The 14876-nt window shown below is 36.5% G+C and overlaps 1 protein-coding gene across 5 annotated transcripts in view; it reads left to right on the top strand.

Moving 5' to 3' along the window:
- Positions 1-14876, top strand: part of LOC120631390 (1-phosphatidylinositol 4,5-bisphosphate phosphodiesterase) — a 99916-nt gene that overhangs the window by 50776 nt on the left and 34264 nt on the right. For 4 of the 5 annotated variants that reach the window (XM_039900932.1, XM_039900930.1, XM_039900933.1 and 1 more), the window contains exons 4-5: positions 8931-8990; positions 12607-12744. In XM_039900932.1, coding sequence (XP_039756866.1) covers positions 8931-8990; positions 12607-12744 — 198 coding nt within the window. Of the gene's footprint in view, positions 1-8930; positions 8991-12606; positions 12745-14876 lie in introns of those variants that run through there. The other variant, XM_039900934.1, reaches the window with a different exon arrangement.

Here is a 14876-nt window from a genome sequence, read left to right as displayed (position 1 = left end):
TTAGTGTGTAGATTTACAATTATCAAGCTCAAAGTAAAAGCCATAGCCAAGTTTCAACTGATCATGTACTATGATGTATGACGTATGATCACATATCATAAGTAGTTTTTGCGTGAAAGAGCAACAAATATCCATCCATCCATCCATCTGTACAAACTTTCGCATTTAAAGTATTAGTAGGATACTAGGATTATTTTTCTTTTATAATTTTTATTAGTATCTTACCTACGCTTCCTAAGAAATATCAATTTTATAATTGTTTTGTTTTTAAACATGCATCGTGTTAGCATACAAAAACTACGGAACCGACAGAATTTAAACCTGCGACTGGCAATCGGGGCCTGAGCTCTCTGACCACTAAGCTGCGGCTCTCCTACCGCCGATGCTGAAATAAGTATAGGCCTTTTTTATATCAGTATTATAGCGACAGCAGCGCCACCTAGTAGGAATAATAAATAAATAAATAAATAAATATACACAACAATACACACATCGCCATCTAGCCCCAAAGTAAGCGTAGCTTGTGTTATGGGTACTAAGATGACTGATGAATATTTTTTATTAATAACATACATAAATACTTATAATATACAGATAAACACCCAGACACTGAAAAACATTCATGTTCATCACACAAACATGTTCCAGTTGTGGGAATCGAACCCACGGCTATGGACTCAGAGAACAGGGTCGCTGCCCACTGCGCCAGTCGGCCGTCACTGTAATTACGATAAAGTTTAAAAAAATATATATATTTATAACTTCAATTGGCCGCGAGCGGCAACCCTGCCCAGGGCTAATATCACATGCATAAACCGGGAAGCCTAGGGGAAATAAATGTCAGATACGGCTGCGCTACATGGAACCTATGCATGATTGAATCTGGGTCAATTATATATCATAGCACTTTGATGTGGCTGTCGCCTTTGATTACTTACATAAATAACTGAATAACTTATGGTTATTGTCTTTGTTTGTTTATTTGAAAACTCGCACACCAACATTTTATACAAAGTAAACACATATACAGAATAATTGTTAAACATATACAGAAGAAACTTAGAATAGAAAATGGGGCGCGCAAAGGCGGTCTTATCGCGATCTCTTCCAGGCAACCTATGTTGTAAAGAAAAATAAATGAACTTTAGTTTAAAATCAACAGTCTAATTGTTAGCTGGTCTAGTAGGACAAGAGATAACAAGGTTATTGGTTCAATTCCCGGGTCGAGAGTTTTGGTTTCTATTTCATCCCCTTCAAGATTATTTTTTGAGACAAAAGATGTCCATCTCCAGGATATCATCTATCTCCTTGCCAAGTTTTATTAAGATCAGTTCAGCCGTTTAGTCGTGAAAAGGTAACAAACCAACAGATAGACAGTAAGACAGAGTTTCGCATTTATAATATTAGTATGGATATATTATATTTTATACAAAAACGACATGACAAAACAAAAGGTTTTTAGCTATTGACGGGTTTAATTAAAATAAAAAAAACTCTTTATTACCTATACCAAAGAAAAAATAAAAAACAATGCAGGAAACCAAACTTATGAACTAATGTAAATTGTAAAGGCGGCCTTATCACTGGTAGTGATCTCTTTCAGGCAACTACTAAATAAAATTAGGGATAACAAAGAGGTGGTTGGTGTACAGACAAAAACAAGAAAGAAAAGAAAACTAACTAAATAAAAATATATTTTAATCATAAATATTGAGACTATACAGCGTGTAACAGAATTACGCCATATTATTGAAGGATGCATAAGTATATTTCAAATGGAATCACCCTGGGAAAATATTAAATAATAATTAAATAGTTCAAACAAACTAAAAAAACACGCTTGGTATAAAAAACTAATTTCTTTCTTTAAGTTTATTCATAATATCGATTTTTTTAGTTTTTCTTGATCTATTATTTTTATTAGAGCAAAATTAAGCGGTAACCCATCCACCATTAAAGAGATAATTTTTTTTTTTTTTTATTCAGTTTGCCCGTCTCTCGAAATGCATGTTCTAATTATTATTTAAAACAGGCCATCAAAAAGTAATAGCTAACGCCCTCTACCATCTAGTAGCTTAATGTTTTCTGTGGAATTTGTTAGGTACGCAAACGCCATAGGTTTTTTACATTTGGGTCTAGATGGCGCTGTAGTAATTAGTAAAAAATCTTATTTTTTATAGTGAAAATTGGAATAATCTTTTCAGATTAGTGTATTGTCATCGGTCCTCGATATGTCTACAAAGTTTGAAAGAAATCTGACCGTTTAAAGTGGGTCAAAATCGCGCCCAAAGAAGTCGGTTACAAACAAACATACAAGTGAAGCTAATATAAAGCGTGTAAAAAGAAGCATATTTATTTTTCCATAGAAACTAATTCAAAACATTCTAAATGTTTACTTATGACAACCCTATTGAAGACAAAACACCGAAACGCGCATTGTACCTACGCTACGCGACGCGTACTTAATAAAGTGGCAGGAGTCACATGATTTTAATTTTGGATGTGATGTTAGGGCTGTATCTGATTTCTTTGGTGGTTTACTCAAAAACTATTAGGTTTTCGGTTTCACAGATAAGTCTCAGAGACAGTACATAATGTATTATTATTATTAAACACTTTTTATTTGTACACCACAACATTAAAATATACAAAATGTAATGAAACAGAAACAAAAATTAAGAAGTAGAATACAAAAGCCTGTGAAGTATTATTTCGGTTTTCATTTACACGTTGTATATAGGTTATAATAAACATACATAAACAGAACTTGAATATTGATAAACATATATTTATAAACTTACCGAGATTAGAGGTGTTCTTTCAGACGATGTTTAAATATGTGAACAGATTTGGATTTTGGAATATCCCGAGGTAGGCAATTCCAGAGATTCAACTCTAACCGTGAAAGACTCGCCGTAGCGGAGAGTGGGTCGGTTTAGTACCTATTCCATATGCCATCGTTTCCCCGTTGCATCATCCGACCAGCCACATACATCTTTGTAATGATCGCGCACTCGACTTACCAATAGCTTCGTTTATATCCCGAAATACTTCGCCCATTGAGTTGCTATTTAAAATGTTACGTTTATTTTTAGAAATCAATTCAATTTGAACTTACCTAAATGAAATAGGCAACTGAAATCACAAAACCATTTCAGTTTACACAATTAATTAAATAAACAAATTATTGAAGTGAATACTTCTTCAGCCGCGGCAAGAGATTCTTGGTAGGGAAATATAATGTCAGAGTTATATCTAAGTAGAGCATCATCCTGGAAACTTTTGAGTTCGCGTCACCGATGACCTCGACATATATATATATATATATATATTTTTTTTTTTTTTAAATATGATACTACACACATCGCCATCTAGCCCCAAAGTAAGCGTAGCTTGTGTTATGAGTGCCAAGATGACTGATGAATATTTTTTATGAATAACTAGCTGTTGCCCCCGACTTCGTCTGCGTTTGATTTTGTTTTTTGATGTGGCGTTCAATTTAGTTGTAGTTCAAAAAAAATTTAAAGTATTCAGTATCGCTAAGCCTTAAATGAGGGGTTGGCTGCTGTCCGCTGAGGAGTTCTGTCCTCTATCTCCAACTTGAAAAGTTGGGCAAAATTAAACACGTAATATAACCTCAATAGTACAAAAATAATAATTTAAATCGGTTATAATTTGTCGGAGTTATGGTGTAAAATCGTCAAACACTTTCATCCCCTCTCCCAGAGGAACCGAGCATAATGTCGGGATAAAAAGTATCCTATATTACTTCTGACACTTCCAAGAATATGTGTACAAAGTTTCATGAGGATCGGTTAAGTAGTTTTTCAGATACAGCAGGTATTATGTCAATAATTTTAATTTCCAACCATTATCTTTAGCCGATTTGTCTAATACTAACAAATTTGATGGTCAAATTTGGTGGTGTGAAGTCATTTTCGAGTATGCCAGTACTTGAACATCGAAGTATAATAGGTTTTATTAGAATTGAATTAAAGCTCAAATTTGCCTAGAACTCCTTAGCCAGAGTTTGTAAAAAAAATACAGAGGTGTAGGATTTGCGATTCTAAAATAAGTGTCTATGGTCCATTTTACTTGTACGACACAGAGTTTCATAGACGAAAATGACTCGATTGTGAGCTTCCAAATCTTGTACTAAAGCTACATAACCATAGATCTTCTAAAAAAGTTATGACGGTGCGAACTAAAATCACATGTAGGTACTACAGTAGGAAATTGAATGAGTATCATTTTCTACAGTTTCCCTCGGTGTCAATGACCCGTGACCTTGCTTCCACCCGTCCGGTAAGGGCCCGGTAGTCAGGACTAAGCTGTCTATTCATACGCGACGCCATTTTTATATAGCAAGCGACTTCGCTTATGATGAGGGAACCTTAAAAGATAGACATATATATTGAAAGAGGAAAAATAAACTTAGATGCTCTTTTCAAACATTAAAATTTTACAATTTAATAATTGTTAAATTTTTTCTGTCTTGCAAAAGTTAAAAGCAAAAGGGGATCCATTATAAGAAGAAATTCATCAATTCAAAATTGTTTTATTAAGTAGGTTACCCAATAATATAGGGACTTTCAATAAGTCAAGTATGTCTACTTTTAGTGACCTGTTTAAATGGCAGTTTCTACCGAAAAGCCAACAAGAAACTCAGCTCTTTTCCAATATTAACATTTTATAATAACAATTATATTCTGTCCGAGAGATAAAAGAGCTGTAGCATGTTGTTTTACAAGTGTGCTTTCGCCCTTATCCCATTCAACGCCCTTACCCTCCGGTTTGATGACCGCTCTGATTATCCTTAAACATGAAAAGGATAGGGCTTAAGCGATCCCATTTCACGCTAAGTGGTAACCCTGCCAGGGTTGTCAATCGCGGCAAATGAAGCAGATATCTATTGCGAAAATGACCTCCTTTAGAAGCGCAGCTGATGATAAATGGACAGACAGTGTTACGTTAATGGAAAGGTTTCACATATTACAACATTATGTCATATTATAGTTTAGTATCGCACGTCACCCTACCTGGCTCTTTTTTCAAATTGGGTATAGAGTATAGACTCAATCAATAATTCTTTATTCATGTAGGCCTATCGCAGGCACTTATGAAGCGTTCATTCATATATGTTTACATAATTTTGCGGTGATGGTATTAACTACGTTCGTCAATTTAAATCTAAAGCTAAGAGGGTTCCAAACGTTCCCTTGTCTAGCCCACAAGAAAGTTAGCCGGGATTTTTTTTTTGTATTTACCATCTCACAGTTATTTTAGATATTAACCTACGAAGATTAATATCTATCATATATCTAAAGATAATCAATTCATACATAAACTTTTTTTATCGTTTAAGTCATCCTTCATATTGTAATAGGATTTTTATATAAACTTTGCGTTTATTGAGAGACATCTCAATAATCGTGATGGGTATCGAACGTGGTCACACAAAAAGACAGGCTGAACTTCTAAGCACTAGGCTATCATGGCTGACCGAAGCCTGAACCTAAACTAGGCTAGTAGTGATACTAAATAAATAAATGTAACTATTCACCACAGCCTGCCATACAGGTTGCAGAACATGTAGGTCGCCCTCAGTGTGAACAAAGGCTGTCAGTCGAGTAAACGACAAGTATTGTGTTCACACAACGCTCTGCGTATCGGTCTCAATCTCTGTTCAATAGCTTTCATTTAGCTCAGCGATGGGAATAAGTTGATACACCGAGTCAATGTATCCTACACGTCTTTGTCAGAGAAAATGTATAAGCTAAATATATTTACTGTCTTTTGTCTTAGGTTTACACTCCACAGCATGTTCAGAAACAGATAGACATTTCAAGCAGTAACTAAAGGCGCCAAGTAGCGATCTCTGCCAGACAAACTTAGAAAAAGAAAACAAAAACCATTTGTTCACTATTAAAAACATACATAAACAATACTAATAATAAATTTAAAAAAATAAACTTAAATATAGGTAATTTTACGTACAATAAATCTTTATACTAATATATAAGGCTGAAGAGTTGGTTTGCGCGATGATCTCAGGAACCAGTAAACTATCCAGAATCGACCAGTAGTTTCTCCGGTAGGAAAAATTCTTTCAGTGTTGGATTTTATTCTTCTTTGCAAAACTATTCACTAAAATAAGCGTGAAAAAAAATTCTTGCCAAAAAAAACTGACTTTGTTAAGCAGTTAAAATTCAAGAAATAAATATTTTCTTCATGATTTTTAAGTCAGTGCCAATTAAAATGTAGAAAAATTACTAGATACTTTCCTTGTATACACTATAAAAAAACGGTACAAAAATTATACCTATCTTTACTCAGTAATTATACGTTTTGCTTTTTAGTTGTTTAACAAAGTTGCTTTATTTTGTCACAAAATTTTATGGTATGAAAAGAGCGCGAACTAGATGAACCTTCGATACCATATAAATTGCAGTAAACTTGCACGCAATCGAATAAGTAAACGTACGTAGGAAGTCACACACTTAGTACAAAGCAAAGTGCAAGAACAGTGAGTTAATTTCCTGACGCCATTTACTACAGTTCTCGGGGATGGCGTGGCGAACGGATATTGCGTGGCGGCAGTCGCGCGGATGTCGTGCGGATATTGGCCGGCAATCACGCGATGAACCGACCTGCCAATGAAATACATTTCCGTTTAGGAAGGCTTTACGTTACAAAGGTCACCCCAACTCATCCCATTTTTCTGTCAGGGTAGAGGGAAGATAATGTACACATGATAGATATCACTTCAAGCGGTTGACTTTCACCGCTGGCCATAAGAAGAGGTAGAGTTTTTTTATATTAGTAACTGTACCTGTGGGACCGAGTCACCCAGCCCACCTGATGACAAGGTTTCCTAAGTAATCCATAATTACTAATAGGTACCATAAGTGCGAAAGTGTGTTTGGTTTTTTGTCTTTCCTTACTTTACGCCCTAACTATTAAACCAATCAACTTGATTTTATAAAGTTAGTTGAAAGGACGGAGAGTAACATAGGCTATCCCAGAAAACGGACGGTTCTCGCGGGATAATATGTATTAAACGCGGGCGAAATACGCGGGTAAAAGCAAGTATTATAAATGCCAGGGCGGTCGCTCTGGTCTTTCACTAGCAACCACATAATTCTCCGGACGATCTCTGTCACAAAAAGCTTTACTACTACTGGCACTGATACTTAGGTAAATTGTGGCTTTTTTATGTAGCGGTCTCCACATTACAGAACTAGATGGCGCTACAAAAATCCTGCATCGCGCTAGCTTATATATACAACTTCCAAAAATGAATGTTCGGACGTCCCCGAGCACGATCACCCGCTCGGAGGAAGATCTTCATATTGTTACGGTCGAGCGTATCACCATAGCTCCCGTACATTTTATATCGGTAATTGACGGATCAAGAAACAATCAGGATTGTTTGAAAGTTGAAAAGTAAGGAAGAAAACTATCGCCTATAAACAGAGCAACACTTGGCAGGGCATGCAAGGAACACGTCATATAAAGTTGACGTTTACTGGAAAATGTTATTGTGATGAACATGAATTTTTTTCAGTGTCTGGGTGTTTATATAAATATATATATATATTACAAGTATTTATGTATACTATTCATAAAAATATTCATCAGTTATCATAGTACCCATAACAAAGGCTACGCTTACTTTGGGACTAGATGGCGGTGTGTGTATTGTAGTATATTTGAAGTGCCACCCTGTGTACATCAACCTGAGGCGTAGGTGTTAATCATGTCGCTAATGTGTACAATTAAACTGGCAACGGAAGGGCGTCCTCTAGACGAGACACAACAATTCTGCTTGGCGGCAAAAATAAGCATGGCGGGAGTAATATTCGAAATTCAAAATTCATAAATGTTCTATTCATGTAGACCTTATTACAGGCACTTATGAAGCGTTCATACATTTAACATGTTACACTAATGTTAGTGATGGCGAAGGGTTGCAAACGCGCCCTGGTCTAAGTATTTCCCCAGACGACTTGTGTCATAAAAATCTCTACTATTTGACATTCGATTGGCGCAGTGGGCAGCGACCCTGCTTTCTGAGTCCAAGGTTTCGAATACCACAACTGGAAAATGTTTGTGTGATGTGTTGTGGTGTTTATCTGTATGTTATAAGTGTTTATTTATGTTATTCATAAAAATATTCATCAGTCTCTAGTGACTATAACAGTGTTACTAAGATGACAGATGGATCAAGTCAGCTTAGCTCGTGTAACACAAGATACGCCTACTTTCTTCACTTTGGGGCTAGATGACGATGTGTGTATTGTCGTAGTATATTTATATTATTATTCATTACTATTTACTACTTCTTATATATTTAATAAGTTAGATATTCTAGAAGAATATTCTAGACTCGGGAATCGAGATTCATTGTTTGCGTTCTAGGATTTTTTGTTAGCATTGTCATTTGTCGTACTTAATTACACTTAGAAATGGAAAATTACTGATCATGGGAACCATCTGTATGTACTATAAATAGTATATACTTACCTACCGTATTGGGTATAGTAGAAAATAATATACCAGATTTCTTTGATTATATTCTCCATAAAATAAACGGCTTGAGTTTTTTGTAGGATTAATCGTAGGCGAAACTTTCGTAGCTTCATATTTCAAAGATATATTCAAGGAATTCCGTTTTTTTGTTTGGGAATATTAACAGTTAGATAAATGGAGGGAAGTTTTGAAATAACTGCTTAGGCTCATGTAATAATGTGAAAGTAAAATAATTTAATTCAATTTCTAATTCAATTTAGTACTTACCTATAGTTTTTGGGTTAACTTTCTACAAAACGCATTTCTACAAACGCGTTCTTACGTTTTCTACGCAATTGGTAATAATCCGCCGAACAGAATATAAGCATTATTTAGTAATGTGCCCCAATTGGTTTCAGGATGGAGACGTCATCGAATTGTGCCAAGTCAGCGACGTGCGGTCGGGGGGTGTGCCGAAGGTAATTCTTTTGGTGAAATTTATCTAACAATACGGTAATTGTTATAAAGTGAACCGGCTGATTAAGAGACCACCCATAACTTTGTATAGAAACTTGCAGTACAGCAGTGTTGTTGTTTATGGAGTCTTTATATATTATGAATCCCCACCCAATTCAGTAACCTCATTTTAAATAACTGTGCCAATTATATATTTAGCTTCTAAGGCTAATAAGGCTGCCTTTCATATTATTCATATTGTATCTTTGTTTGTATTATTTTTCGTAACCTTAACTTTGTGTGCAGTAAATAATATAAATAAAGAACAAAGTCAAAGTAGAATATTTCCTTATTCAAAAAAGTCATAGCCAGGCCCATTGATGACACTTTCGATTCGAACAAATATGTGCAAATGCCAGCCTAATAGCTACATTTGTAAACTTATTACTTAAGCTTACGACGAATTCCAAATGCGCCTTGGTATAAGAAGAAGCCGACAACAAACTTAGCCCGATACTCTCTTTGATATCGCCATGTAATTTTAAACTACAAGTTTATAAGGCAGCCTCGTTATTGCTATTCTAAAGTAATAAATTAATTAACAAAAAACATTCTAAGCAACGTAGCCTTGTTAGTGGAAGGCCACCTTAAGGACAATACTGTAAAAGAATCCCACTTCTGCAGTTTACCAACTTTTTAACGAACGTTAACTTTTATGCACAGATAATGAACCCTTCTGAGTTAAACACGAGGTGAAACAAATTCTGTTTGCATCAATTTTCCCAGCGCGTGACACGTGTCTAGGGGAGGTTGGGGGTTTATCGGAACGTGTTGATATTAAATATTTTACCATACTGCCGCCCACATATAAAATTATTTTGATTGCACATCTGGGTTAAACACGAGGGTTTTTTAATTTCGATTAAGTAGATTATGAATAAGATTTTCCAGACTGCGGTAGTAAATTCGTGATCAGTAACTGTCATCTTTATCAATTAAATTGAACTGATAAAATTCCACTGTGGGACAAAGGTCTTTTGTACGAAGTTCAAAATTCCAAGGTCCTGGGCTGCCTGTTTCCAGCGGCTCCCAGTGACTCGTTGGATGTAATCTGTCCACAGCGTTGGGGGCTTTAAACGGTGCGGGGTCGGCATTCCAACATCTTTGGATCCCATCGCCCATCCATTGTCTTACTATCCCCGCCCATTGTGCCACTCCAGGTCAATTTTACATAATTTGCTATTAACCGCGTTAAGCGGGACAACCTGCACACCAAACACACGTTCAGCTCCCGGCTCAGCGACTAATTGCCAAGAATTACTAAGCAATTATTCATTGTAAAGTCAACATCTCCTGAGGATTACACCAATGTCGAGTTAGAAAATTTAACGGTAGCTCAGTCAGTAGAGAGATGAAACTTTTTAATGAACGTGAACTTTTATCCATTAAAATGAAGCCGTATGAATTTAAAGCGAAGTTGAACAATTTATTTTTGCGTCAATTTTCCCAGTGTGTAAACACGTGTTGAGAGGAGGTTGAGATTAATTGGAACGTGTCGATAATTATCCATGTCGATGTTCGTATTAAAACAACTTGTTTCTGATCACGAACCCGAAGTATAAAATAATATACAATATAACTATAGATATATTATTGTAAGTTATAAAATGGTGAATGCAAATAATTTTACTGTCTTGCGAAACACGCAATTCTTAATTTCACTACAGCGAGTAAAATGTCTGATGCTGGAAAACAATGCAATTATAATTAATCAGCGTTCAGACGAAACGCGTTTCTGAACATTCCTTAATGTTTTTTTTTTGTTACAATTAATTATTTAATTAATTAGCCATTAATAAAGACTAAGGATGAAATGCGTTTCTGAACGAAATGCGTTTCTGAATGTTCCAGTATTTTTTGTTTGTTACAATTAGTCGTCTCGTTCGAATTTCAAATAACTTTTCGACGATAGCGGATAATGTTATACGCATTTAAGCGCGGATTTCGAACAGTAAAAATAGCCTTTCTGGATCAAATAAATATGATTTATAAATTCTATCAATCCTTACTATTATTTTGAATGCATAAGAGAATGGTTATAATATTATGAGAACCTATATTCGGCTCGATCACTCATCTCAATCTCGATCAATTTGACATATATAGGTATAGCTAGGACCCTGGAACATTTCAACGTGATTTAAAAATAAATTTCACACAGCTACACTGGTCCTAGTGAAGTTGCAATAGATTTGATTGTGGAGACAAACTCGAGATACTCTTTATATCGGAAAAATTATCGGTCCCCACGGGACTCTTATAAAACCTTAAAATGCAGACTAGGCCGTGCGAAACAGGTAGTAAAGAATAAATGTAGGTATGAGCTGAAACAAATTACCTAATTTGTACGATGTTTGTATCAATTTATCCCGTATGTGTAGAGAGCAAACACGTGTCAGCGAGGAGGCTGGGGTTAATAGGGACATGGCGTCACATTCTATTTGCTCTGTCCCAATACTCACTACACTGAGGGCAATGCTCGACGCAAACGATGCCTCCAATACAATAGGGTAGGGGTGGAGAACCATTGACAATTTTGAGCACATCAGTAATTGAGGGATAACGATACTGGAACCCCGTAAGAGCACCACTAGTACATTTTTGAATCTCTAGCTGTTGACCGCGACATTTTTTTCATTGTATGAAATAAATTAAGACGTAACTAAAGTAAAGAGAGTCTTCAACGAGTGTGTCCTGTCTGTTATGACATATGGAGGTGAAACGTGGAAACTGACAGTCGAACTGATCCTCAAATTTAAAGTCGCGCAACGCTATGGAGCGAGCTCTGTTGGGAGTCTCTCTTTGACAAAATTCGCAACGAGGAAATCTGAAGGATAACCAAGGTCACCGGCATAGCTCAAAGGAGTGGCAGTGGGTGGATCATGTCTGTCGTAGGACTGATAGCCGTTGGGGCTGACGCGTGCCAGAGCGGAGACAGCGAATCGGTAAACGCAGTGTGGGACAACCTCTAGCCCGCTAGACAGATGACCTTAAAAACGTGGCTGGAAGTGGCTGGATGAGAAAGGCGGAAGACCGGCGGTGGTGCGCTCTTGGAAAGGCCTGTTTTCAACAGTGTACGCTTGAACATAGGCCGTTGATAATGATAATGATGAGAAAATAATTAGTTAATAAGAATCCTATGCCCACCTCCAGGATGCACGCTATTTATGCGCCAAAGGTTATAAAGATTGGTGCATAGTTTGAGCCAAATAAGTTTGAGCCGCATTTATAATATTGTTATGGATTATTATGAATACAAGCTCTGATCGCGGCTTCTCCCAGGTTTTATATTCGCTTGATCTGTATTTCCTATTTCCCTAGTAATGTTATGATATTAAATATTATTTGCTGTATACGAGCGTACATAGCGCTTTATTTGCCTAACTTCGGACTGTTAAAGACTTCGGCTTCGTTAAAATCTAAATTGTTGATGTTGGAAAAGAGCAACTGCTGAGTTTCTTGCCGGCTTCTTCTCGGTAAAATCTGCCTTCCGAACCGGTTGTAGAGTCACAACAAACAGACAGACTTGACTTGTTTCAAAAGTCCTCTATATACTAAAATGTAAATTCTCCTTTTCAGGATACAAAACTGAACGACAAACTGGAAAAGAAACACGGGAAAGATCTAGAAGAAAAATCATTGACGATATGCAGCGGTACAGACTACATCAACATAAACTACCAGCACGTGGTCTGCCCGGACGCCAACACTGCCACGGTATGTAAACACAACAAAAAGTGAACGCGCTACGCGTACGAATACAAATTTAAAATTAGTACTTAGTAGTAGAGTTTTTCATGACAGAGCTAATCCGGGGAAGTCCCGGAGTCCATGGTCTCCGCTATACTCATATCTGGCTCTAATCAGCATTGTTGTGTTGATGGTTGGAGCGTGGTGACCGGGGTGATTACAGGCACATGAGAACAGCGTGTGAAAACTACGAACAAGCGTGCGCTCACTCACAGAGATGCACGCCTTTACGATGTCCCAAAAGCTATGATCGAAGTAGTTTAGTCAGGGTTACGGTGTCGAGACGAGCGCGTCGGTCGCGTTACTATGGTATAGGCGGGTCGCGTAGAGTGAAGTTAAGTATTTTATTAATCGGGTCTAGTTACCTGCTTTAGCTTATATATTTACTGGGACATGAGGCTTAATTTTAAAGCGGTGATACCCAGTGAGTAGAAGCTCGACTTCGCTTTCGGGAGGCCGAAACAAAATAAAAACTAAAACATAAAACTCACTTGCTTCAAGGGTGAAGGGAGGCATGGTGAGGAAACCTGCCTGCCCGAGAATTCTACATAATGTTCTCAAAGGTTTGTGTAGTCCACCAATCCGCAATGGGCCAGGGTGGTGGACTACGGTCTTAACACCTTCTCATTGTGGCAGGAGACCCGTGACCTGTAGTGGGCCGGTAATGGGTGGATATGATGAGGCTTAACACCTACGCCTCAGATTGATCACAGTAGCGCTGTCGGCACAGGAGGTGTCCCTCGCATACCCTCGCGAATTGTTGCTCTGGTTACAGGCGATGCTTAACCACTAACCATCAGGTAGACTATCTGCTTGGACCGACCATTTTTATAAAAAAAAAGAAGAAAAAACTGAATAATTTACTTGTAATTTTTGAGTCGCAGCAGGATGCAAAAGAAAACATCGCTCTCAAACATTAGTTAATTATGCGAAGTAATAGCTTAGCGGTTAGGGCTTCCTTGCGACGTGATAGCTTAGTGGTTAAGGGCTTTCTTTATGGGACCAAGGTTGATTCTCAGCACGCACTATTATGTCTTTTGAGCTATCTGTGTTTTAAGCAATTTAACACCACCTGCTTTAACGGTGAAGAAAAATATTGTGTGGAGCCATGCTTGAGAATTCTCCATAATGTTCTCAAAGACCTGTAAACCCTTATTCTGACAAGAGACGCCCCGTAGTGGGTCGGTAATCGGTTGAAAATTAAAAAAAAAACAAAATTGTATCTCAATAGATTTCCACTCTCACAAACACAAAAAGCCCGAGGATGTAGCTCCGAACATAATAATATAGATCCTTTATATACAAGCAAGAACAAAAGATGGAATCCACTGAACTAGTTCCTTTGTTACAAGCTCGTGTTCTGCTTGTTGCTTTGTACTCGCTTTAATATTTAAATCAGAAAGCTAAAGTTACAGTTTCCAAATAGATTTTCCTCGAGATATCAATAAACGACACACACCGTAAATATACAACTATAATATATTTCGACTATAACTTTTCTAAGTTATGTGCGTCTTAAACAATTAAAATATCACTTGCTTCAAAGGTGAAGGAAAACATCGTGAGGAAACCTGCATGCCTGGGAGTTCTCCATGGCGTTCTCAAACTTAACCCCTTGTCATTGTGGCAGGAGACCCGTGCCCTATAGTGGGCCTTTAATGGGTTTATATGATGATTATGATAAAACCAATTAGTTAAAGTCGTAATATTAAATTATTTCGATGATAACTACTGCTTTATTTCTTTTTATTTTTCGTTATCAAATTTAATGTTATGTACAAATGAAAAAACGTTAAGTTAAATTTATTTAATTTTTTAATTTTATTGTATTTTTTTTTTTATATTTATAACATGTCACCTTAATTAGATTGAGATGACATTTCAATTTTTAATTGGATATTGTATATTGTTAATTATTTCTATTTTTTTTAATTTGGTAATTTTTAAATGTATTAGCTATGGGCTATCCCTGAAATAAAGATTATTTTTATTATTATTTCAAATAGAATTCGCAAATAATAAATTTATAAAGCTAGGTGACACTACGCGAGGTCTATGTCTAGGTCTTCAAAACGCGGCCTTCTGTTTATTACATTAGT

This window comes from Pararge aegeria, chromosome 18 (genome assembly GCF_905163445.1).
Source record: "Pararge aegeria chromosome 18, ilParAegt1.1, whole genome shotgun sequence".
NCBI classification, from domain to species: domain Eukaryota; kingdom Metazoa; phylum Arthropoda; class Insecta; order Lepidoptera; family Nymphalidae; genus Pararge; species Pararge aegeria.
The sequence above is the reverse complement of the archived record's forward strand: the minus strand, read 5'-3'. Positions and strand labels throughout refer to the sequence as shown.